Here is a 26,768-nt window from a genome sequence, read left to right on the forward strand (position 1 = left end):
GCTTAAATGGCACAATATAAATGCGGAGCTAGGCTCTTCTGAATGTAAGAATAAATCCGTTTTTATATACAAGTTTGTTTATTTTATTATTATGAAAACAGCCCAATATAATAGCTAAATCATGCTCATCTTAAATTACTAAGTTTTAATATATTTCCATTAAAACGTTCAATTATAACAACTTACTAGTTCCGTATTCGGTCACATACATTTTATATGAAATCATTAACAGAGCTTGTTACAAGTATACATTAAAATCGGTTAAATTTTACAGAAAAAAAAAACATTTACAGAATCTATTCTTATCATTACGCCCGTACAAGCTGTTCGATATTTTAACGAGCTCTATGGACCTTAAATTACCTTTTTACTATTACTACTCAATATTCCAAAGATTTAGTTATACAAACTGAACATAAGTTAATACAAGACTCGTACCGTAAATTGGGGGGAATAGGGACTAGGGGTAAAATAGGAACAAATCTGAGTTGTCGCAATGGTTTTGTGAGATTTAAATTTGTCGAATTGAAAGGGACTTTTATTTAGTGTTTATGAATATTAAATAATTTAATTTAGTCATCAGAGTTTTGTAACTGATTAAAAGATATTGGAAAAGTTAATTACCTAAAGGTAAGTACCTACTTGACAACTAAACAGTGCCAGCCCTATCGAAAAACTTTATTGTCCTCATATGTGAGCCGAGTCACCCCAAAAGACAAGCTGGATTAGGTCAAGCTAGTTTTTTTATGTTTTTGTGTATATTTTTCAATGAACTATCTATAATAATGCATCGTATATGAATATTTTAACCTCCGGAACCGTTTAAATCTCAATTTCATTTGTATTATTCTAAAAAAAACCGCTGAAAATTTGTATTGGTATTGAAAGGCGTCCCGATTCCGCCCAATCTACTGTATAACTAGTTGAACGTTGTGCGCTCACGTGTTCTTGTCGGCGAGTTTGACGACGACGGCCTTGACCTCGAGGTAGTTGCGGAGTCCGTAGGGCCCGTTCTCGCGGCCCAGCCCGGACTGCTTGAAGCCGCCGAAGGGCACTTGGTTCCCGAATACGTTGTAGTCGTTAACCCAAATGGTGCCGGCGCGCAGCCTCTGTAACGTCACCAGTAGAGATGAAACAGATATCCGATAACTATCCGGCCGGATACCGGATAGTAAATCAGTATCCGGCCGGATTTCGAATACTAAATGTATTTAAAAGACACACACGCATAATATAATATTTTGTTTATTGTTAAGCTTCTGTCATCGTTTAAAGTCTGTGGTCAAATTGAGAATAGATTAATATTGTTAGTCTTTATATTATTTGTCTATAGTGTAGTCTTGACGAAATCAGTGATTATAGAAGTATAATATTCTTTGACAATAGAACCATAATTTCGACTACTGGGGGACCACTAGTTAGGTGTAAAAACACACCGAATACCAAATATATTTTAGAAGGATATTGATTGCGACCGGGAACAGAATCCGGTCCCCGCGGCGCGATGCCCATGGTCAGCGGCGAACTGTGCGTCCTCAAGTGCCCAAAGTGCAACAAGCAACTGACCTGTACGAAGTAGTTGGCCTTGTCTAGATCTTTAGTGAAGACAGCGGCGGCCAGTCCGTACTCCGAGTTGTTGGCGCGCTCCACCACCTCGTCGAACTGGGAGAACTTCAGGATTTGCTGCACCGGCCCAAAGATCTGAAATCAATTTAAATATAATTATTAAAATTTTATTACGCTACAAGAAATGACATCTGTCTTCAAAAATCAAAAACGGATTTCCATCCAACTAGTATTGTCGGGAACGTTCAAGAAGTGTTATAATGTTACGAGTAACCCCATCTGTTGTCAGACTCCGGTAACCAAGATGTTTTTTTTAATGCTTAGATTGGTGGATGAGCTCACAGCCCACTTGCCGTTAAGTGGTTACTGGAGCCCATAGACATCTACAACGTAAACGCTCCACCCACCTTGAGATATAAGTTCTAAGGTCTTAAGTACAGTTACAACGACTGCCCAGCCCTTCAAACCGAAACGCACTACTGCTTCACGGCAGAAATAGGCAGGGTGGTGGTTTCCTACCCGTGTGCAATCACAAGAGGTCCTATCACCAGTTGCATTAAGGATTGAGGATTATCGACGCAAGGAGGAGAATGTGATGTCGGACTCGCCTCTGTCTTAGCGATGTCCATGTCGTCGGTGACGTCACAGAAGACGGTGGGCTGCACGAAGTAGCCGGGCCCGGGGGCCGCGCCGCCGCCCGCCGCCAGCCGCGCGCCCTGCCGCGACCCGGAGCTGATCAGCTGCAGGATCTTGTCGCGCTGCTCGTTGTCGATCTGTGGACGAGAGTTCATTAGCCAATTCAGCCAATGTTCGGCACCTCGCCCTGTGGCACCGATGTCGGCCGGGCCCGTAACCTACACGAAGGCACCTCTCATTCTAAATTTAAAATTCTATTAATCGTAAATAGCAACGCCATATATAGTCGAATAGCAGAAACGAATATCAAAAGAACTAGTAAAATCGAGAATGCTCAGGTAGTGCAACGCCATCTATTATTAAATTGCGGAAACATATAAACTACTCGACTTGTCAGAAATGTTCTCGATATCGATCTACTATCGTATCGGCTATAAAAGCGCTGCAGAGACAACACTAAGGCAGTCAGTAATCGGAATTACTCGAAGCGAAACAGCGAACGGATCACCTGAAGCGAAGTGGAAGAAACCAATTTCGAATTGTTAAGTGCTCTGTAAGCGCTTTAATTGTTAAATAGTGTTTGAAAATGACGGGATATTTATTTATTCTGAACTCCAGCGCGTAACAATATTACTCAGATACTCCGTAATGGATTTAGGCTTGATGCCGTCCTAGACCCTATTCATCGTATCGCCATTAATGTTAGAACTAACTTTATTAATTTTGATATACCTATCAATATTTGTATTTTAAATTATTATTATTTCATAAAAAATAATCTGAACTTATTTTCAAAGGAGACAGACGACTGCCTTTACAGTCAAAAATAAAGTTTTTGAAAAATTTTGGCACCCCTCAAATCAGACCGCCATAAATCCATTACTGATCATAAAGTCGCGGTAAGGTTACCGCCACTCATTCCTGTTCAAAGGATGGCGCAGCCGTTACTAAGTACAATTGAGACTTCGCGTCTAAGGTGAGGTCCATGGGCACCGGTGACCTCGTAGTACCGAGCGGACATGATGAGGTCCTCCCGTGTCCCCAATGAGTAGTGAGCCGACACTGACCTGGGGTCCCTGCTCCACGTCCGGCCGGAAGGGGTCCCCGACCACGCGGCGGTTGGCGCGCTCGGCCGACAACTCTACGAACTGGTCGTAAATCTTGTCCTCCACGAAGGTGCGAGAGCCTAGAGGGGGGAGAGGTAAACTATAATTACACACAAAACTTTTAGCGTTTATAATAGCGTAATTTTTTTATGACTTAATTATTTTTTTCTTACCTAAGCTGAGAGCCTTGGGAGGCTATATCAGCGTAACCTTAACTAGTAGGTGAGCTCACGGGGCTCAAACCTGACGACGTTGCCAACACGAACCCTAGCAAGAGCCGTGCTTCGCAGAATTTACCACCGGTTCGGAAACGCGACCCACTGAGAAGATCCGGCAAGAAAACTCAGTGGGCTGTGTCTGTGGGTTAATTTACTCGTCGAGCCCTTATCTATACATATAAATAAAATTGGAGTGTCTGTTTGTAATTTTGAAATAGCCGCTTTTTACTACATGCATATATGAATTTATATACGGTACATACACTAATATAACATTTTTTTACAATTTTTGTCTGTCTGTCTGTCTGTTTATTCTGGCTAATCTCTGGACTGACAGACTTTCACTGATAGGAAGCTGATGATATAAGGAGTAACTTAGGCTACTTTTTTTAGAATAGCTTCGCCTCGCCGCCTCACCCGCGGGACTCAGCTAGCAATAATAAATTCCGAAACGTAGCGAGGGCGGGTCGCCAGTAAGCAATATAACGGATAGAAAGTTTGTATTTATGAAGCTATGCATAGGAGGGGAGTGTGGGTGGCACTGACCGGCGCAGCAGCACTGCCCCATGTTGTAGAAGAGCGCGTTGTGCGCGGCCTCCACGGCGCGCGGCAGGTCGGTGTCGGCCAGCACGATGTTGGGCGACTTGCCGCCCAGCTCCAGCGTGATGCGCTTTATCGTCGACGCCGCGCCGCGCTGGATTAGCTTGCCCACCTCCGTCGAACCTGCGACACCACCGAGCCAATCACTACCGAATCTAACGGATCCTACTCAGTGGCGGATTAAAGGTCCAGAGCGTCCTAGGCAATCACTTTATCGGCGCCCCTGTACCGGCCATAAATGGCCATCATAATACTATACATTTTAACTAGTTGTTTTTGCAATTACGATGACGTTGTATCATCAAACCCTAGTAGACCAAGACATTTAGTTCAGGCATTTAGTTCTTAATCGCCGATATGTTATTTTCTTTATTTATTTAAATATTCCGAGCTCGCGCGACCCTTGTAACTTGTAACACGCCCCTAGGCACGTACCTAGTTTGCCTTACGGATAATCCGCCTCTGGTCCTACCCGCTCATCGTAAAATGAACCCGTTGGCATCACCATAAGAGCACGGTATGACTTTGAGACCAGAAAAGGAAATCTCAAATTCGTGACAGATATTACAGCCACGTGACAGAAATAGACAGGACAGTGGCAACTATTCCGTCTCCTAACAAAGTCTGCTGAAGATGTTGCAGGTGACACACCGAGCGATTCCCCTGCACTCTCATCCAGGCTTCAGATTGCCGTCTGAGACTGGAACAGTTAGGAGGCTAACCGCGAACCACAATACATCTCACATAAAATTGAACATTATTATACGAGACACATGTCATTGTATTAATGTTAGAAATGTTAAAAACATGTTGTTTATTTAAAATGACCAAATGCTAAATGCCTTTGTAAAAAAAATCTATTCAAATAAGACATGTGTCCACAGACATTGCGCCAGCTATAATCGCTAGTCGACCAACAACACATACTGATTATCTATATATATATATATAATAGTCGATATGTGTATGTTCGCTGTAAACTCCCGAAACGGCTAGCCTAATTTCGATGAAGCTTTGAGAACATCTTTAAATTGACCTTTGTGATGCAGAAAAACTAAGCTTATACCTGAACCTGTAAGTAGCAACAGCCGCGGCTCAAAACCGGTAGTGCCTCAGTCCGAAATAATGATAAACAAAAAAAATGTTTCTAACCGGTGAAGGCCACTTTATCTACGTCGGGGTGGTCCACGATGGCGGCCCCGGTGTCTCCGTAGCCCGGCAACATATTCACGACCCCGGGTGGGAAACCTGCTTCCTGTAGAGTAATAAAGCTATAGTTAGTAGAGCTTAAAATAGATGGGGCGAGCTCGCGATTCGCTTAGTGTAAAGATATCAGCTGTATGCTTAGTGCGAGTTTTTTAACGTTCTCGATCGCGTAAAAGTTAACTCAAATTTGTATGGAGTTGCCTACGTTTTCCGCTAGGGGTGAATGCGAAAAGGCGACATGTTGTAACAGACAGTATAAAGCCAAACCTTGACTAGTTGAGCGATGTACAGAGCTGTGAGCGGCGTCTGCTCGGCCGGCTTCATGACCACAGTACAACCCGTCGCCAGAGCTGGCCCGAGCTTCCAAGCCGCCATCAATATAGGGAAGTTCCATGGTATTATCTGACCGCACACACCTGTAATTTGGATGTGAAACATCTATATATTTTTTCCTACCAATGCTGATAGCCTTGACAGGCTATTCCGCTTCACCCTAACGTGTAGGTGAGCTCACGGGGCTCAAACCGGAGTGTTGCTAACACTGGCCCTGGCAAGAGCAGTGCTTCGCAGAATCTACCACCGGATCGGAAACGCGACCCACTGAGAAGATCCGGCGAGGAACTCAGTAGGCTGTGTCTGTGGGTTAATTCGCTCGTCGAGCCCTTCGTCGCGAGCGACGGGTTCGACGAGCGTATTGTATTTCCTAGCGACGGTTGTATTTCCTAAATAAATAAATAAAATAAAATAAACACGCCAGGACCAACACACCGAAAACGCACCACGGCACGTCCCGCTAGCAAATGTTTGAGTGTTTGATGACTTGGCGTGTTTTCTATACTAATCTATGTACTTCACACAATATTAAAATCTGCCGCTGCGCGCCAGGCGACACAGCGCGGAGCAGTGTGTGAATAGTCATAGAAATACGCATCTTCGGTTAGTAGGAGTATTTCCGATATACTTCGTTTCTTGTATCGCTATTACATTTCCGAAACGAGATTTGAAGAGTTTTGGTTGCTAGGTTGAAATTCCGGTACTTTTAATGTCCATAACAATGACCATTCACCATTATCAGCGGTATGATTATCTGCTAATAATGTATATGTATTTATATAAAATAATACACATTGCACTCGTTTGATCTGATATTTCTATTTTGCCTATTTATTTATTTAGTTCCTTCTATAACACATATTTTCTTAATCACAATATTTATATCCCTCTAAATTCCTATCTCCGATAGTATGGCGCGTAGAGAACCTGTTTCTGCTAATAATTAAGTCTTTACTCCGGTTTTAAGACTAGTTCATTCGCAGTAGAACGCATTTCAAACGTATATTTCGAGATGAATGGCGATACGAATGCTACTCTTTGATTTCTATACTTATCTTAGTGCAACAGGGGATGAACAACAGCTGCCCGACACTCTTAATATCTTTAGTGTCATGCCTATCTAGCTAGTCTTACGAATAGTATTTTAATATAAAATAGTACAATTATACGTGATATTGTGTCGACATATCGTCACTTATATGTCTTTTCTTATCATCGGGGTCAGTTAATAAATAACCTTTTGATGCCATTCCAACTATGTTGTCATAAAAAAATGTTATATTGATATGAGGTCCAAGATCCGCATTTTTTTTTAAACATATCTTTAAAGAACAATTGTATTTTATATCAACCCGTCTCTCCTTTAACTCGACACGTATGAATCTTCGAAGACTCTCGCAATTACAGTCACGTTACTTCAATAATTTGAATTTCAAGATCTGTAAAAATAATCCATACGGGATCGTAGAATGAACAACGAAAAAGATTCGTTAAATACAAAACCGTGCTTTCTTGGCTTAGAGTAGCATCGGTTCATTTTTCTCCGTGCGTGTGGTAAAAGACGGCCAGGATTTTTTTTTATTGCCCTTATAGGCAGACGAGAATTGGCCCACCTGATGGTGAGTGGTTACCGTCGCCCATGGACTTCAGCAATGCCAGGAACAGAGCCTAGCCGCTGCCTACTGAAATTGCCAAAGAATGGACAGCAGCAATCTCTGAGTATTTGAGTACTAGTATACTGCTCACTGTAACGCGTTCTACTAATAAGTACCACCATTTCTGCCGCGAAACAGGCGTGAACTCCGATTCGACACACAGCCGTTATACCATACGATTGAGACTTCGATATTTTGTCTCGGCATTCAAGTTGTGACGTATATGGGCTTTGAAAACCATTTAACGCTAGGAGAATGAACTCGATCGTGCAAAAAATAAACCCAACCTAACCTGACGTTTAAAAAAAAGTCTTAAGTGATCAAACAATACGGCTTACTATTGCTCTAGTTTACCGGCTAACCCACAAACAAACTTTGTCATCTATGTGTATCTCATATTTGCTGTGTGTGTTTCTCTGCTGTTATGTGTATCTCATATTCGCAAATTTTGGCTGTAATAATATTATGTAATAAAATTATTTTATACGTATAATCAGAGTACGTAATTAAAACATTGTTATCACAAATGACAAAACAATAATACTCGTTATCAACCGGCGTGTTATGTAATACGTATACGGTGCGAGATTATTTCATTTATTATTGAACGAATGTATGATATTTCAGTTTCTTGAATTCTTATTTGACGGAAAATGTTTGACCCGTGGTTCAATAATAATAATTCTATTGGATGAAGATATTTTCGATAAAAATTTTGCTCCAATTGTAAATACGAGCATTATCGAGAAATTTCTGAAGTTAAAAACAAATATGTATATTGATGTCTCTTTCCACGAACCCATCCTACCTATTCTTCGCAACTACGACTAAAAACGCATTTATTTATAGTCAAAATTAACGACACGTATGCCCGTTGCGGGCTTCAAATTATCAACACTTAAGAAGCCATCGATCTTTGACTGTACTTTTAGCTTGCACTTTCTTTTAGTAAGATGGATGTTTGTCACTTTCGTAATTTTAAAAATTCCTCTTTTGTTACAATATTAAAAAAATACAAATGATGGCCTCTCCAAAATGAGCCAGTGTGCTTAGGGCGAGTTTTTGAACGTTCTAGATAGCGTTAAAATTAACTCAAATCCCGTCTAACGCCCGGTTTTCATGCATGCGACGTAGACTCGGATGCCCAAAATTTGCAGAGGGTTTCTGAAGCTATACGCTAGCGGTATAGTATCAAATTCCACTATACCAAACCTATCGCAAATTCCACATTTTTTTATTATTAAATATGAAATTATTGCGTAAATGCATACACTCTTAGAACATTCTTCACGCTTACGATAAAGAAGACTTTAAAATTTACATTTTCAAGTTTTACAATTTAAAATCAGTAAATAGTTTCATTTATATGAAGCAATCTGGGGTCAAATTTAATTTTAACGTGGTTTCATACTGTATACCTGAACTTCGTTTATTATTTTTTAGTAAGAGTAACATCAGCTGAATCTAACTCACCCACTGGCTCATGACGAGTGTAAGCAAAGTATTTTCCGTCGGCGGGCAGGACATTCCCGTGGATCTTGTCGGCCCACCCGGCGTAGTACCGTAGGTTTTTTATTGAAGCATACAGATCACCGAAATACGAGTCCTTGTATGGTTTGCCGTTGTCCAGCGTCTCCAGGCTCTTTAAAAAGAAACACAATTGATGGTCATTTTTTTATCCTATATTTTAATTTGACCGGCTTCGATTTAGCTAGTTTTTTGACTATTACTCTATAAACACAGCCATCCGTTCTTTCAAAAGAAAAAAAAATCTCCTCTTTGTCTCCACCTTATCCCGCTAGGTGGGGTCGGCACATCGAATTATTCTATTCCATTCTCTTCTATCAGCCGTCATCTCAACAATCACTCCTCTTTCTCTCATATCGTAATACACACACTCCACCAATGTCTTCTTGCACTACCATTCCCATAAATGTCCTAGTCACATGCATCTTCTCTCAACGCATCACATGTACATACCACGCTAACCGTTCGCTCTTTAATTTGTCAATCACCGGGGCGGCTACTTTCACACTTCCTCTGATATACTCATCCCTTATATTGTCCATTCTTGTCACTAAACACATCCATCTCAACATTCGCATCTCTGCCGCATGCACGCCTATTTCATGCTTTACTTTCGTCGCCCAACATTCAGATCTATACAGCAAGACAGGTTTAATGATCGTTTGAAGACAAAGAAAAAATAAATAACAATATATAGTTCAAATTGAATGAATTCTTTATTGACGTTGTTAATTATTAAGCGCTAAATTAAGGCACTAATGTGATATATTTACTTTCTGAAGGTTAAATTATCATACACACACGAAGCGGCAAGGTCGTATTATTGTTCATTTGATTTGCCACATGCGACAATTGAATTGCTAATTATTTTTGCAGCTCATAACAAATGATGACTTTTATTTTCCTTACTGGTGCGTTTCCAGAGATATTTTTTTCCACGTACCATCCGGCTTTGGAATTATTTATTAAATCTTTTTTTCACTAAAGAAACCAAAACATTTTGTTAGTAATTTTTACTTATAGCCTATGTTAGTAACTTAAATACCTAACACACTATTATGTGACTATATAAAATAAGCTGAGTATAGTTTCAAAAAAAATTTAAAAAAAACTATAATTGGGATAGCCCATATGCCGCAACGGCTGTTAATTAGCAGTCCCTCGATCCGTATTATATCAAGGTTGTATTGAAAAAAAAAAAAATTACAACGTACTAACCGCGCTAGGTAATGCAAACATTTGCACGTCTTGGAAACAATGATAAGCAAAGCAAGAACAAACAAAGAGACTAGGACAATCTTGGGTATCCACAGGCTCTAGTCACATATCAGGAAGATCGGTCTTGATCTTCCATATTTAGTCTTAGTTTTACTAATTCGATCTGATACTTATGTTTTTTTTTTCAAATAATTTTCGTAAATTCATTATAACCGATTTTAAGAAGGCGCAAAGTGGAAATTATATCGACCGATATATTATTATTTATAAGCGAGATAATATTTTACGATAATCAACTTTGTCAATGTAAGGTCAACGAGTCGTGACTATTGGCTAAGTAGGTATGTTGAAAACCATACAAAGTTGCTTGTTTTATTTATTTATTGTTACAATGCATGCACCTTTTTTTATAGCCCTGTAGGCAAGCGAGCATATGGCCCACCTGATGGTGAGTGGTTACCGTCACCCATAGACATCAGTAATTTCAGGGGCACAGTCAAGCCACTGCCTACCATTAAGATTTTAAAAGTCGTCGTGGCCTAAACGATAATACGTCCGGTGCATTCGTATGTAGCGATGCACCGGTGTTCGAATCCCGCAGGCGGGTACCAATTTTTCTAATGAAATACGTACTCAACAAATGTTCACAATTGACTTCCACGGTGAAGGAATAACATCGTGTAATAAAAACCAAACCCGCAAAATTATAATTTGCGTAATCACTGGTGGTAGGACCTCTTGGGAGTCTGCACGGGTAGGTACCACCACCCCGCCTATTTCCGCCGTGAAGCAGTAATGCGTTTCGGTTCGAAGGGTGGGGTAGCCGTTGTAACTATATTGAGACCTTAGAACTTATATCTCGAGGTGGGTGGCGCATTCACGTTGTAGATGTCTATGGGCTCCAGTAACCATTTAACACCAGGTGGGCTGTGAGCTCGTCCATCCATTTAAGCAATAAAAAAAAAGATGAAATGAAACTGGCATTTTACAAAGGACTTGTAATATTAACGGTACCGAGTTTTGAATGATTATTGGAAGTCACAGACTTTACAAACTTAAAATTGCTTCACGTTTATTTGATATTTGTTTTAAACCGGTTCGTATGCGGAAGAAATGGGGGGAGGGAGTGTGCCTCAAAACTTGTAGAAGTTGTTCGTGAACATATTGATATCAAGTATGCTTAACTGCTAACAAACGCAATAAAAAAAATACCTTTGGTGTCTGACTCATACATGTCGACGGTACCTACATAGACGTCAAAAGTGTACAGTAATCTGCCCTATAACACAGTAGATTGGTTCCGCGTTATACGAAAAGCGTTGTAGGAGTATTCTCGTATAACACGCTTGTATGATCCTATATTAACGCGTTATGTACAAATATAACACAATATAACCGATGTTTTTACAATTCAAAAACTAGGAACACAAAATAATAAATTGATTAAAGGTACGCGAAATTTATAATGATTTGTTATGATTTATGGGGTGTATGGGGGAATAGCCGTATTATACGAGGGACTCAAATCACATGTTATAAGGGGGATAATTGCATTAAAATTTCTTTTATTACTTAGTTGTTTTTTGTCGATACCCTCATACGTATTGTAAGTTTTCTTTTAATAATTATCATGCGATTTACTAAATACCCTTCTTAATTATATCAGAGAACAAGCATATTGGCTTTTTCAGATATATGGCATGGTATATGGTTTTAAACGGTGATAGGACCTTGTCCGACTGTCTGGTGACCACTCTCCAACTAGAGTCCGCCGCCAAATAGCCTAGCTATGTTCCGGCGTGTGGGTAGGAAAAAAAATTCATGTGGTTTACGTTTTGACGTGTCACTTTGTATATTGGGCGTATTGACATATACAATCGATAAAACTTTATTTAGTCATCGTCGAAGCAAGATAAGCGTCATTTAAATTACGTGATAAGTGCATTTCATGTAGCGCATGCGACTGATAAAACTAAAAGCAAATCAAATTCATACCGTTGCCCGGCCAGCTGTGCTTAACGTATTAATAATGTGAGCGATAAACCTGTCCGCAATTTTAATTCACGAATTAGCTATTCGACATACATTATTTTTTTAACGACTGAGTTATTTATTAGTCGACATTTGAATGTTGTGCTAACTATTGTATTTTATGGTTAAATACAATTCTGTGACCATGAAAAGTGTAAAGAATTCAAAAAAAACGTCTAAAAATAATCGCGACTCGGGAAAACCCAAAATTAGAATGTTTAAACTACTTCACTACATACATAACATCGTGTAATAAAAATGAAACCCGCAAAATTATAATTTGCGTAATTAATGGTGGTAGGACTTCTTGTGAGTCCGCGCGGGTGGGTACCACCGCCCTGCCTATTTCTGCCGTGAAGCAGTAATGCGTTTCGGTTTGAAGGGTGGGGCAGCCGTTGTAACTATACTTGAGACCTTAGAACTTGTATCTCAAGGTGGGTGGCGCATTTATGTTGTGGATGTCTATGGGCTCCAGTAACCACTTAACACCAAGTGGGCTGTGAGCGCGTCCACCCATCTAAGCAATAAAAAAAAAAAAAAAAAGTGTAAAACAAAGTCGATTTCTCTGTCCCTATGTATGCTTAAATCTTTAAAACTACGCAATTTTGATGCGGTTTTTTTTAATAGATAGAGTGATTAATGAGGAAGGTTTATATGTATAATAACATCCCTTAAATAGTGGAGAAATCAATAATAAATTACAGTTTCCGAAGCGAAGCGAGGGCGGGTCGCTAGTAATACAATATAGTATATTTTTAAGTATACTTACAGCTAAATAGGTTCTGTCTCTTTCAATCAAATCTGCTAGTTTGTTGATAAGGGCCCCCCTCTCGGAGGCGTCCATTGTTCTCCATGGTGATCCAAGTCTAATAATAGAAATTCACTTAAATCACTCAGCAATTAATTCGGTTTATTTTCAAATGTATCGTTCAGGTTGGTTTTGATAAAAAATGTAATTTGAGGCGCGAGAGAAAAAATACTTGTTAACCAGAACTAACTCACTTACACTTACTGGTGGTAGGACCTCTTGAGAGTCCGCGCGGGTAGGTACTGTTAATAAGGTAAAGTTCGATGAGCAAACTTATCTATGATTGTCTGTGCGAACTGATATATGTCAGAATATAATGTTAATTTGAAAATTATAAAATACTATTGAACTACTAAATTGTTTCTAATTATGCACGTCCTAACAGGTTATGGGCCCAGGACGCTTGCAGAAAGTGAAATAGAAATGATTTAACGATTAATTGTTTTAATAGGCGTAATCCGTTGTGTCAATTATTTCCTGATTTTTTGAAGTTGAAAAAACTTCGAAATGGCTTCTATAAAGATTGATCGACTTACGGGTGATAACTATGACACCTGGAAGATTCACATGCGAGCTATTCTGAAGAAGAATGATTTGTGGGAATACGTATCAGGAAAAATACCGAAACCAATACATTCAGATTCTAAATATTCTGAATGGAATAAAATGGACGGAAAAGCCGAATCGGACATATTGTTAGCTGTCAGCCCGAGCGAGTTAATTGCACTGGATGGTTTAGACTCCTCCAAAGCAATATGGGACAAGTTGAAATCTATGTATGAGTCAAGCGGGCCAGCGCGAAAAGCGTCATTACTAAAGAGACTTGTATTAAACCGTATGCCAGAAGATGGAGACATACGAAAACATATTTCCGATTTTTTCGACTGTGTTAAGAAGCTTAAAGAAATCGGATTGATAGTGATAGATGAGTTGCTTGCTATTTTATTACTTTATAGTTTACCGGATTCGTTCTCAATGTTTCGAACAGCAATGGAATCGCGTGATGATTTACCATCAACTGATATACTGAAAGTGAAGATTATCGAGGATTATGAAGGTCGGAAGAGTAAGATAATAGACCAGAGGGCTATGTTCGTCAAGCGTACCAATATTAAATCAAATGCCAACCCGAAGAAGAACTTTGAACAGCACACAAATAAAAACATTGAGTGCTATCGTTGCGGTCGTCTTGGGCATATGGCGAGAGAGTGCAGAACTAAAAACGTGAGTAAGCTTAAACAAAGCTCACATAAAGCAGAATGTAATAGTGATGATGAGCACAAGACAAATATGTTAGTAAGTACCACCAAAGAGGTGATGATAGCCGAGCAGAGAGCTCCTGTATGGTGTATTGACAGTGGATGTACGGGACATATGTGTAACAACAAACAATTGATTAAAGATTTTACTCGAGTTGATACAGACTTGAATTTGGCTAATGGTAAAACTACAAAAATTAGCGGCTCAGGAAAAGTCAGTATTATGGTAGACACAGGCAGCGAAAAGCGCCATGTTGATTTTTTTTTTTTTTTTATAATAGACACCCGTCATCACAGGGCGTTACTGTTTCCCCTAACATAGGTCAGAGTCTTTTTACATCCGATTCGTATTTAGATTTTAACTTACACCCTATCCATTCTACTCCTTCTTTGGGAGATCCTACTTTGGCCTACTATCATTTATTTTATCTTTATTAATATTTCGTTACTGACTACTAACAATATTTCATCTTATTCTAATAAACCCCACCTGTCTTATATATATTTTATTATTAATCTATGTCCATTGTTGCCATATCCTTATTTCTCTTACTATTTCATTAACCTACTTATATCTATTACAAGTTTTCTTGTTCTTTTTGCACATCTTACATTTTTATTGTTACTAATAATATATACTATTTTATTATATATTTTAGTAATCATTTACTGCTTATTTCTATTTATTACTATTCTAATTACTTTTTTACAATATTCGATAAATTTGCTTCTATTTTTCTTATCTGCTAATATCAATGGTAGGTTTCTTACTTCTATATTTAAATCTATATGTTGTTCGGTGTCAAATCTCTCTTTTGCATGCACTGGACATTCTATCAGCACATGCACAATGCTTTCTTGGTTTACAGGATCACAAACACACGCCGGGCTCTCCTTGCACCTAAATCGATGTAGATACTGTGAGAGCCCGCCGTGTCCCGTGAAAACCTGTGTGAGTGTGGAGTCTACCTCAAGCCTTCTTATTATGCTATAGGAGCTTTTTACATTCGGAAAGAAAATCTTTGTGACCGATGCCGTACTTTCGGTTGTGTAACGTAAGTCCCATTCGTCGACAGACCCCTGTCGGATGGTTCTCTTGGCGAACGAGACCGGGCAGCGATCATAATGCGGCTTGCATTTTAAGGATAGGGCCGCTTCCTTTGCAAGTACATCCGCCCTTTCATTTCCTTCCAACCCAATGTGCGCTTTAATCCAAAAAAGTCTAATTTCTTGGTTGCGTTCTGTTATGGTCTTTAAATTTTTAGTGATTTTGAACGCTAATGGGTGGAGAGATTCGCCACTGGCGATGACATCAAGGGCGGATCTTGCGTCGCAGAAAATGTTATATGTAGCAGCCCCACCGCTCAATACCTCCTCAGTGGCTTTAAGGAGCGCCAGTAGTTCCGCCTGGTAGACGGTGCAGTACGACCCCAGCTTCAGTTTTTTTGTTTTGATCTCGCCGGTTCCCTCCCATATGGAGAGCGCCGCTCCGACCCTGCCCTCAATTTTGCTTCCATCCGTGAATATGCTAGGGCACTCACGGATGTGACTCTCGAGCTCTGCACCATCTGTCAGGCTTCTGTACTCCCAGCGCTTCCGCCGAGCCGGATGATCCAGGTTGGCAAAAGCCACAGGACGCTCCATCCCTCGATCCCCTACCACAGCCTGGGAGTGCCCCCTCTTTGTCTCATACAGCATCGCTGCTTCTCTGACCCTTATATCAAGAGGGAGCACTCCGGCGAGCAGCAAGGTCGAGTTCAGAGATACCGTCCTGTAGGCCTTCGTCATCCTCTGCACAAAGCCGCGCTGCACCGAATTGAGTCGCCTTCGCACACACTTCTTTCTTGTTGCAGGCGCCCATGCGCTTGCCGCGTACAGCATAATCGGTTCAACTACTGCGTTATAAAGAGTCCTAAGAATTTCTGGATTTAAGCCCCAGTGTACTTTGGCGACTCTACTGAGACGCCTGTAGAATCCAATGGCCTTTTTGGAAATTTCCGCCACATGCCTGTTAAAAGTGAGCTTATTATCTATTATAAGTCCCAACACTTTTAGCTCGTTGGTCAGATCAATGTCCACCCCTCCCATATGCAGGATTGGGGAGTCGTACTTCAGTCTCCGTGTTATGACCATCGCTTTGGTTTTATGAGGTGCGAATTTCAATTTATTTCTTACTCCCCAGTCCCGCACATAGGAGAGGACTTCATTTGCTCTACGCTGAATGTTCGCTGTTTCTCCATCGAAGACCAGGATGATGTCGTCGGCAAAGGCCTGGCAGTAGACACCCCTGCGGTCAAGCTCCCTGAGTAGTGGGTCGAGGAGCAGGTTCCAAAAGATGGGACCTCCAATGGATCCTTGTACACATCCTTTGGTAGTCCCTTTCAAGTGCTCTCTCCCGGCGAAGCGAACCCTAACTGTGCGACTCTCGAAGTAGCTATCTACCATCCGTCTGAGGTTTTTCGGGCAATCTTCCTCCGACAGTCTGACCCTGATAGCTGGCCACCATGCGCTATCGAAGGCCCCCTCTATATCCAAGGAGATGGCTGTGACAATAGTCTTCTCTTTCAAACGATCTCGGATGTAATTTACAAGGGTATAGAGGGAGTCCTCGGTGCCCCTCTGTGGCATAAAACCAAACTGTCGGGTACTCATCCTAGGGAGCAGATACCACTTCACTCTCCCCACGACCATTTTCTCCAGAATCTTCCCCATCACCGGCAATAAGCCTATCGGTCTATATGATTTTACGTCTGTGTAGTCTTCTTTCCCGGGCTTCCGGAGGACCACGACCGTGGCTTCCTTCCAGATGGTCGGGAAGTGGCCGAGTTGAAGACATCTGTTTGCCAGTGACAGGTACAGCTTCGGATTTTTCTGGATCGCTTGCTTGCAGATGTCAGCAGTCAAACCATCCGCTCCAGGGGCTTTCTTTGGATTAAAGCTTTCTGCCGCCGTTAAAACTTCATGTACTGTGAATGGTGGATCCTGATAGTCATCATCCTGTCCTCCATTTATACGGTCGGCTGCTTTCCTAATTGCTTGATGTTCTGCGTTGTCTTCTTCTGACTTGTCTTCTGGATAAAAGTTTTCTGCCAGGTGCTTCGCTGACTCCTCCTCACTTAGGGTTTGTCCTCGGTAGATTAGTGGCAGGTCTTCCTTCTTCACTGACACTTTTCCTATCATTCTGTAGACGCCGTTCCAGATGGTTTCTTTGGTCTGCTTCTTACAGAACTCCTTCCAGCTGTCTATCTGTGCTTTCTTCGCTTCATTCTCATATAATTCTTTTGATTCCAGGTACTCCCGGACGACCTTGGCTCTTCGTACTGGCGCTGCACATCGGATTCTTCTCCTTCTGGTAGCGACTCCCTGCTTCATTTTGGCAAGTTTCTCGGACCACCACGGTAAGTTCATGCTGTTTTTAATCTTTATTAATGGTATGGCACTATTACTAGCCTCTGTGACTACTTCTGTATATTTATTTATTACTTCGTCTAGCTTTGTTTTTTCCTTGATATTTCTTATTTCTGTGTTTGTTAGATTATTATTTTCTATTAATTCTTCAAGTTTTTCGTTAAAATATGTCCAGTTAGCTTTATTTGTATTATATTTCCTAGTTGTTTTTGATTTTGCTTGTGTATACTTATCTTTGCTTTTCTTAATTACGAACGTTATTGCGTTGTGATCCGAGCTCGCCATGGTGTCATCCACCTTCCAGTCGCTTATCAGACCAATGATATCCTCCGAGCAGGCTGTTATGTCGATGTGACTGGTGAGGAGCTTACCTCCCCTAACTGTCTCGAATGTTGGAGTCTGGCCATCGTTGAGCAACTGCAATCCCCATTCTCCTAGCATGCCTAACACTTCCTCTCCCCTGGCGTCGGTGCCTACACTGCCCCACCACACGCTTTTCGCATTGGTGTCGCCCCCTATAAGGATTCCGCGAGATCCCAGTGTTTCAACCACTTTCCCCAGCTGCTCTAAGTATGGCCCAATGGGCTTATCCGGCTCAAAGTAGAACGATACGACCACTAAATTGCGTATTCCAGTGTAGATCTTCACCACTGTGATGTTGGTCGTGGTTAGGGATGGACAAGGAGTCACTACCCAACCGTCATTGAACACAGCAATGGCTGACTTGATAACAGCCCCCTGCCCGTTGATCCCCTGGAAGATCCTCACACCCCGATGGTCCCTCACTCTACCCTGGCTTCCCACATACGGCTCCTGGAGCAACGCTACGTCAACCCTCCTCTTCTTTGCTTCCAAAAGAAATTCACTAGTCGCTAGATGTTTGCGCTGTAGATTGGATTGTGCAACGAGGGTCGACACAGTGCCTCTTGGGGGGATGATCTGATCTGGGTTCCTGGAGTCCACCTTAGCAATAAGTCACGGTAGATCTTGCCAAGGTTTCCCACCTCTTCCTTACTGGACACTCTGGGCTAAAGGCATTATGCTCGGCTTCACCGATTTTAGCCTTCAAGCAGTTACAGCACGACGGAGGCACCCTCGCCATCCAGTCAGCGCATTCCGACCTATGATGCGCCTCTCCGCAGTGACTGCAGGCGTCAATTTTTTCCCGGCAGAACCGCTTCCCGTGGCCATATCCCAAGCATCGCGAGCACTGAATCAGGGGAGACTGATCCTCTACCCTGACCCTTTGCACATCTATATGGACTAGCCCCGCCTCCGTGAGCCGCTTCCATAGTTTTGGTGGCACTTGTATTGCCACATGGGATGTGAGCGGGTTTCTAGCTCTTCTTCTGAACTTTACCTTCAGAGTTGAGCTGTCCACACTCACATCCCCCAGAAGATGTTTGTTCTGGTTAATTAGTGCTCGCACTATATCTTCATCCTTATTATAATTCAGGACATCCTTCAATTGTACCATGGGTTCCTTATTTCTTATCTCCTGGAGGTGTAAGTCCTTTCCCTTTGTTTTAATTGTTTCTCTTATTTTTACTAATTCTTCTTTCGATTCACAGCCGACTATAACTTTTCTATCTTTCACCTTTCTTATCCTGTCTATTTTTATCCCTTCCTCTTTAGCGTTGAGGGTTGACCTGATCTTATTAAATACGTCTTCCCCTGTGGCATTCTGGTCGTCTGAGGAGATCACGACGGAATGCATCTCCGCATTTCCGCGTTCTTTCTCCTTTGTGCCACTGACAACGCTTGCGTAGCTCCTATTTTCTTTCCATTCTGTCCTTTGCTTTTTTATTTCTTCACTTAGTTTTTCTATTTCTTCTTTGTTTTCCTTTAAGAGTTGGCTGTGTTCATCTAATGACCCATGTCCTGCGGCGCAGAGAGGGGTTTTCTCCAGCTGTTCCGACAGAGCTCGAGTATGCCGTTTGCATTCCTCTAACGCAACGTGGTGCTGTTTGAGGCCGCCTATTAGCTGTTTCATGAGCTCTGTCGGCGCTTCTGGGCCCGGTGATATGTCACCCTCGTTACCAGTCCGAGTGACCATGCTACAGGCTTCTGTCGGCCACTTGTTGGTGGCTTGGGAAGCCTTTTCGCCTTCGGCTTCTTTCACCAGCTGGTAGAGCCGTTCGATTGACCTAAAGACTTCTTCTTTTATCTCCCGTTTTAGGTTTTTGGAGATTTCGAGCTCCGCCTTGCTTTTCATAAGGCACGCTTTAGCCTCTGCGGTTTTGCTCGGAAATCTCGACGGGACTGTAATTGGCGGGCTGTCACTGACTCTTGCCGCCTGTCTCCGTGGGTCAGCTTTTGCTTCCTGGGCGATCAACGCTTTGGTCTTAGGCCTAGGAGGGAGCGGCTGAGGCACAGCTTTTGGTGGAGATGGTGTTTTTGGCCTTTGCTGCTCTTTTTCGACTATGGGGGGCCAATCACCAATGCTGCGCCTTACAGACGGACCTGGCTGTCCTTCGAATTCAGACTTGTCCTCACTGCCGTTTGGTTTTTTAACTGGTGTTCTGATGCCGAACATTTTACGGTGAGGGTACGAGGGTCGACGGGTACTCAAAGTCAAATTGATATTTTGGGATCCCTGTATAGGGGGGATCCAGTCAAGTCAAACTATCTAAATCAAGTCAAAACTACTTAAAAAAAAATTTTTTGAATAAATATGGTACAATAAAAATAAAAACTAAAAAATAAAATAAATGTAGGGGGCTAGTTACATATATTGTTATAATATATGCAGTCTGACCTAAAATTTCCCAACTCACGCTGTTTCCAAGAAACAAGCGTTTTTTGTCTTTTTGCGGTTGGTAACTTAGTTCTGAATTATCGCGCACGGAAACCGCTCGTCCTAAAAATCTAATTTTTCTACAAAAATATTTAACAGCATAGGGCCAGCAAATATACAAAAAATTGACCTATGTTGTCACTGAAAAATTTAAATAAAAACACTTATAATAAAAAACAAAACTGCGCTAAACTTTCCGAGTCTCTATCTCCGTCAACACTTGTCAGATTTTCAATCTGAAGGTGCCTCCCAGCTGCTCTCCTTGGTGTCTCCAAAGCCTCGTTCAGAAAAATGATCTGGCGGTACGGAGTCAATGACCACGTTGCCACGTGGTTTTTGTTTTTCTGGCTGTCTCTCTGTGATCCTACACAAGAGAAATCTGAAAGTTGGCAGGATTGTAGAGCACCAGGATGCCCTTCGTTCCACAATTCAAAAAATGTGGGTCGTCGCTGAAAATCGCGAGATAGACAACTTTTTATTTTCCAAATTTCACAAAAATCACTTTTTTGCCGATTTTTTTTTTTGTGGCCACAACACTAAAAGTCATGAGATTTTCACAGGCATGTGCGCCTTCACTTTCCGCTTCTTTTGATGTATAGCACGTCAATATCCGAGAACTTTTGACTATTTTTACGATTTTTCGAACGCGGAGCGTCGTATTTTCGTGGCGCTTGGACTCGCGGTTCTCTGCCATGTTGATATTAAAAAAGTGTTCTACGTGTCGGATCTACGAACTAATTTATTATCAGTTGCGAAGATGACAGATCACGGGTTTGAAGTTCGCTTCAATAAAAATTTATGCAATTGTCATAGATGACAATAATAAGGTTCATATGCGAGCGGATCGAGTTGGTAACTTATACCACGTCCGAATGAGCCAAGATGATGTCAATAATGTTGAAATGGTGAAAAAACCTATAGATATGTGGCACGAGCGCCTCGGCCATCTTAACGAGCGTGATTTGAAGGCAATGGCGAAAAATGGCCTTGTCCATGGCCTATCATTGAAGGACAACGAAAAATTGTCAGAGTGTGAAATATGTATAAGTGAAAAACAGACATGCACGCCTTTTTCTAAAGGAAGCGAAGATCGTACCAGTGAACTATTGGAGATCGTGCATACAGATGTGTGCGGACCAATGAGACAACAGTCTATGGGCGGTAAAAAGTATTTTGTCACATTCATCGACGACAAATCAAGATGGTGTGAAGTATACTTTATTGCTAATAAAAGCGACGTACTTCAAGTTTTCAAAGATTACAAGGCTTACGTGGAAAAATTGACAGGAAAGAAGATCAAAAATCTACAATCCGATAACGGTCGAGAATACATTAACAAAGACTTTGATGATTTCTTGAAGAAAGAAGGAATAAGACGGAGGTTGACGGCACCTTATACGCCTCAGCAGAACGGGATTTCGGAGAGAAAGAACAGGACATTGCTAGAGATGGCCCGTTGTATGATGCGTCAGGCGGGAAGCCCTCCTGTTTTTTGGGCTGAAGCAATTAATACTGCTAATTACATAAGGAACCGATGCCCAACTGCAGCTCTTGATGGTCAAATACCATTTACCCTGTGGACAGGAAAGAAACCTACCGTAATCTACATGCGCGTGTTTGGATCGAAAGCGTATTATAAAAACAAAGGAACGCAGAAGGGAAAATTCGAATCAAGTTCAGAGCTGGGAATATTTATGGGCTATGATACTGAGTCTAAAGCTTACAGAATACATGATCCTAAGACTAGAAGGATCGTCATTTCTCGCGATGTGAAGTTTATGAACGAGACAGCATTCTGTCATGAGTATAAAGAAATACGAAATGATGAAGAAGAGAATTTTGATGATTCGAAAATAGTCGTTGAATTGAAAGGACATGATCAGAAGAAAGAAGATCGAAAAACAAACCCCATGAGAGGGAGAGGAAGACCAAGGATAGTTCGTACTGGCTTAGTGGGAAGACCGCGCAAAGAGTATAAACCAGCTACTAACAGTACAGAGAGTGAAACTGAATCGGAGTATGAAGTAGATAATGAAGAAACGATAGCTGGAATTGCGATTATGGAACCTAAAGCATGGAAAGAAATAGAAAAGACTGATGACGAACCTGAATGGCGAAGGGCTTTAGAAGACGAGTATTTGGCACAATTAAAGAATGTTACATGGGAAATAGTCCCACGACCGAAAAATAGAAAAGTGATTGGTAGCAGATTTGTATTTCAAACAAAGAATACAGGGAAGAAAGTACGGCTTGTCGCAAAGGGATGTTCTCAAAGGCCAGGGGAGGATTTTTACGAAACCTCTTCTCCTGTTGTAAGGTCTTCATCTGTGAGACTCATAGCTGCAGTGTCAGCTGAGTTAGGATTAGAGATGCATCAAATGGATGTAGTAACAGCTTACTTGAATGGTACTCTCGAAGAAGATGTATTCATGGAAATACCAGATAAACTATCAGATGTCTTAGAAAGTGTACTAGCAAACCAAAATATTGGATCAAAAAGAAATATTATAAGAGATAAGAATATACTTCATACAGCTAAACGCTGGAACGAAGCATTGAATGAGTGTGAGAATAATGTGTGTTTGTTAAAGAAGTCTTTGTATGGTTTGCGTCAATCAGGATTACAGTGGCATAAAAAGTTAGTAGGAAGGTTGAAGAATATTGGTTTTGAAGCATTACCACAAGAACCTTGTGTGTTTGTTGCGCAAAGGGATGAAAAAATGATGTTAATTGCTATTTATGTAGATGACATTATCCTAGCTACTAATGATGAGGTGTGGTTGAATGATGTTAAGCGTCAGTTATCTAATGCCTTTGAAATGAAGGATATGTGAAAAATCAGTACTTGTTTGGGTATCGAATTTTCACGTGATAAGGAGCATAGAGTGTATTTAAAGCAAGGTGCGTATATAGATAAAGTATTAGAGCGTTATGGTATGAGTGATTGTAAACCTATATCAACACCTATGGATGTGAACGTTAAACTAGAAAAACCCAACAGTGTAAACAATGATGTTATGAGTCAGTACCCTTACCAGAACCTAATAGGTGCCCTTATGTATTTGGCTGTATCTACCAGACCGGATATAGCTTATACTGTAAATTATTTAAGCCAATTTAACACTAATTATGATGTACAGCATTGGAAGGCAGCTAAGCGAGTGTTGAGGTATTTGAAAGGTACATCAACTTTCGGCTTAATGTATGAGAGGACAGGTGTACCATTGTTTGGTGTAGTTGATGCAGACTGGGGTGCAAATACGATTGATCGAGGTCATATTCCGGTTTTGCATTTATTTTAGCAGGTGCCCCAATTACCTGGGAAGCACGAAAACAGCGTACCGTTGCATTATCGAGCACAGAAGCCGAGTACTTGGCGCTTTCTGAAGCAACTAAGGAAGCTATGTATCTCAGAAATGTGATAAACAATGTTGGTGTAAAATGTGGTTGTGTGACATTATTTAATGACAACCAGGGTGCTATGAAGTTTGCACAGAGTAGAAGCTATCATTCTCGCACTAAGCATATTGATGTTAGACACCATTTTGTTCGAGATATGTGTGAACAGAGTGTGATTGATTTGAAATACTTGAGTACAGACAAAATGCCTGCTGATATTTTGACCAAGGGCTTGTGTGGGATGAAGCATTATGAATGCATGAACAATTTAGGAATGATGGAATAATCATAATTATCTATGATGTCTGTAGTTAAAAGCTCACGACTTTAAGGGGAGGTGTTAATAAGGTAAAGTTCGATGAGCAAACTTATCTATGATTGTCTGTGCGAACTGATATATGTCAGAATATAATGTTAATTTGAAAATTATAAAATACTATTGAACTACTAAATTGTTTCTAATTATGCACGTCCTAACAGGTACCACCACCCTGCTTTGAAGCAGTAATGCGTTTCGGTTTGAAGGTACGTTGTAGATGTCTATGAGCTCCAGTAACCACTTAACACCAGGTGGGCTGTGAGCTCGTCCACCCATCTAAGCTATAAAAAAAAAACTCAGACCTATCGACACGTACACCTGTTTTATGCTTCGGCAATTTGAGGTCTGAACCTTACTTCAAGATTAAAAAAAAAACAATTATGAGATATATAATATGTCATGTGTCAAATAATCAAGAAAGCAATACACATATTTTCCTGGAGCTAAAATCCCAGCAGATCGTTGGTAACAATTTAATTTTACAGTTTATATCTAGTTATGATATGAATTCAGACTGGTGGCTATTAATCCATATTACAATACTCCTGGGGGTTTTATGTGATGTCACAATGGGCAACATGATTAACTTCTTCTGAAGCTAAGAAATTATGTGACCCAATTTTAAGGATCTGTTATTACTATGTAAATGTTATTATCTCGAATTATACATTCCATGCTATTAACTTTATGGGTGTTTAGGGACTCTAGACACGTCGTCTTTTCGCAATAAAAGTGTACAATTTCTAAACATATTCGAAATTGAGTTAATATGAGGGATCATTTGGTATCACCAGTATTTTTCTCATAAATACTGTCAAAAGAGCGTAGTTTACTTTTGTTCTTTTTTTAGTTTACCTATATTTTGACTACTATTAACAAAATTAATACATAATTTTATCTTACTTTAAGAGACAATGTATCTGGTAAAAAATAAAAAATAAATGTTGCAAAGATGATTAATATAAAAAATATCACATGTTAAACCTTTATTAAAACACTCTCCTGTAAAATTAGTAAGTTTTAAGATTATCCAGTTTTAATGCAAGAAGACGACATTTGAGGAAGCTTGTCTCCTAAATAAATACTATATTCTTGCTACAGAAATTGAATACTGTAAATTAATTACTGGTGATAGGACCTCTTGTGTGTCCGCGCAGGTAGGTACCATCGCCCTGCCTATTTCTGTCGTGAAGCAGTAATGTGTTACAGTTTGAAGGGTGGGGCAGCCGCTGTAACTATACTTGAGACCTTAGAGCTTATATCTCAAGGTGGGTGGCGCATTTACGTTGTAGATGTCTAAGGGCTCCAGTAACCACTTAGCACCAGGTGGGCTGTGAGCTCGACCACCCATCTAAGCAATAAAAAATAATAATAATCCTTACTTGAACGCATCTCTAGCTGCCTTCACAGCTTTGTCCACATCTGCTTTGTTGGCATGTTGGACCTCAGCTATAACTTGGCCATTGGCAGGGTTTTCAGTTTTGAAGGTCTTCCCATCAGAAGACTTCACCCACTCATTGTTTATGAAGAGCTGATAGACAATTGGTATTGATATTATTTACACCTAGACTGATGGTGAGGTGAGAGGTCCCTCATGGAAGTTACTGAATTTCCAGGGGAACAAAATGCTGCCCACAACTGAGGACTCTTTTCGAACTTTGTTTAAAAAGTCATTTCGAAAGATTGTTTCAAAAAATTATTCTGGTTCTTCCTTTCTGTGTAGTGTAATATTTAATTAATAAGTAAATGGAATTATGGAATAAGATTTCCAAAAACTAATTTTATTTTGTTTCTATGTTTTAGAATAAGTTTAACATTTCATATTGTATTTATTTAATTTAGATTTTTTTTGTATAGTAAATAAGAAAAAAACACAAAAACAAAACAAAAAAACTTTTTTAAATTAAGTATATTAATCTCAATGGCCTCTGAAGTTTTCCTAAAATTTATGTTCCTTTTTTTCAACTTTTATTAAAAGAAAGATCAACGCCTACATTTTTTTTTATTAATTTTATTTATATCGATTAGAAAAATACACGCAAAAGCTAAAATAAACGTGTCTCAGTTGTATTAAAAATAGCTGACCTTGAAAAATATATCGAAAAGGCACCGAGATAAAATAATATTCAAGACACGTATTTATCGAAGAAAACGTAACAATATATTTTATTTTAATTAATAAATACTGTAAAGAGCATCCATAAAGAGAAATATTACATACTACTTTCTTCAAATCAATAACAAATGTTTACTTACACCAGTGTATAAAATTTCCGGTTTTGTTTGGGGAGCCGGTGCCGCTGAAGCAGCTGTTGCAAAATTCGCTTTTTGCGCCTGAACCAATTTGCAGACGCTCCGCAACATTTTTAATATATTTATATGTTCCAAAGTACACAGACAAAATAATCTCTTACAGTTACCGGCACAAGTTTGTTTAGGTGTATTTTCTATGTTGTTGAACTCTCAAATAATGTGACATAATGTGTTGTCTTGAACTTTAGAAGTAACATTTTTAAAGTTTTAATGGCCTGGTAACGAAACCTTTAAGTCATTCTAATAAGCAATACCTAAAAATTATGTTGTGTAATTCTTTTACGTATATTGGTAGCTCGATCTTTTCTCGCTCCACGATTATCATCATCACCATTATCACCATCCGAACAACACTTACAACTTTGGGCT

At 40.3% G+C, this 26,768-nt stretch overlaps 1 protein-coding gene across 1 annotated transcript; it reads right to left on the reverse strand.

Moving 5' to 3' along the window:
- Nucleotides 1-739: 739 nt before the first annotated feature.
- LOC733015 (mitochondrial aldehyde dehydrogenase) lies at nt 740-26,544 on the reverse strand. Its single transcript, NM_001047010.1, is given in 11 exon segments — nt 740-1,109; nt 1,567-1,701; nt 2,175-2,339; nt 3,270-3,388; nt 4,073-4,249; nt 5,279-5,381; nt 5,600-5,748; nt 8,794-8,962; nt 12,866-12,962; nt 25,469-25,617; nt 26,343-26,544. Coding segments are annotated over 11 exon segments (1,542 nt in total). The 5' UTR covers nt 26,451-26,544; the 3' UTR covers nt 740-938.
- Between the last annotated feature and the right edge of the window lie 224 nt (nt 26,545-26,768).

The sequence above is a fragment of the Bombyx mori genome, chromosome 21 (assembly GCF_030269925.1).
Source record: "Bombyx mori chromosome 21, ASM3026992v2".
Classification (NCBI taxonomy): Eukaryota; Metazoa; Arthropoda; class Insecta; order Lepidoptera; family Bombycidae; genus Bombyx; species Bombyx mori.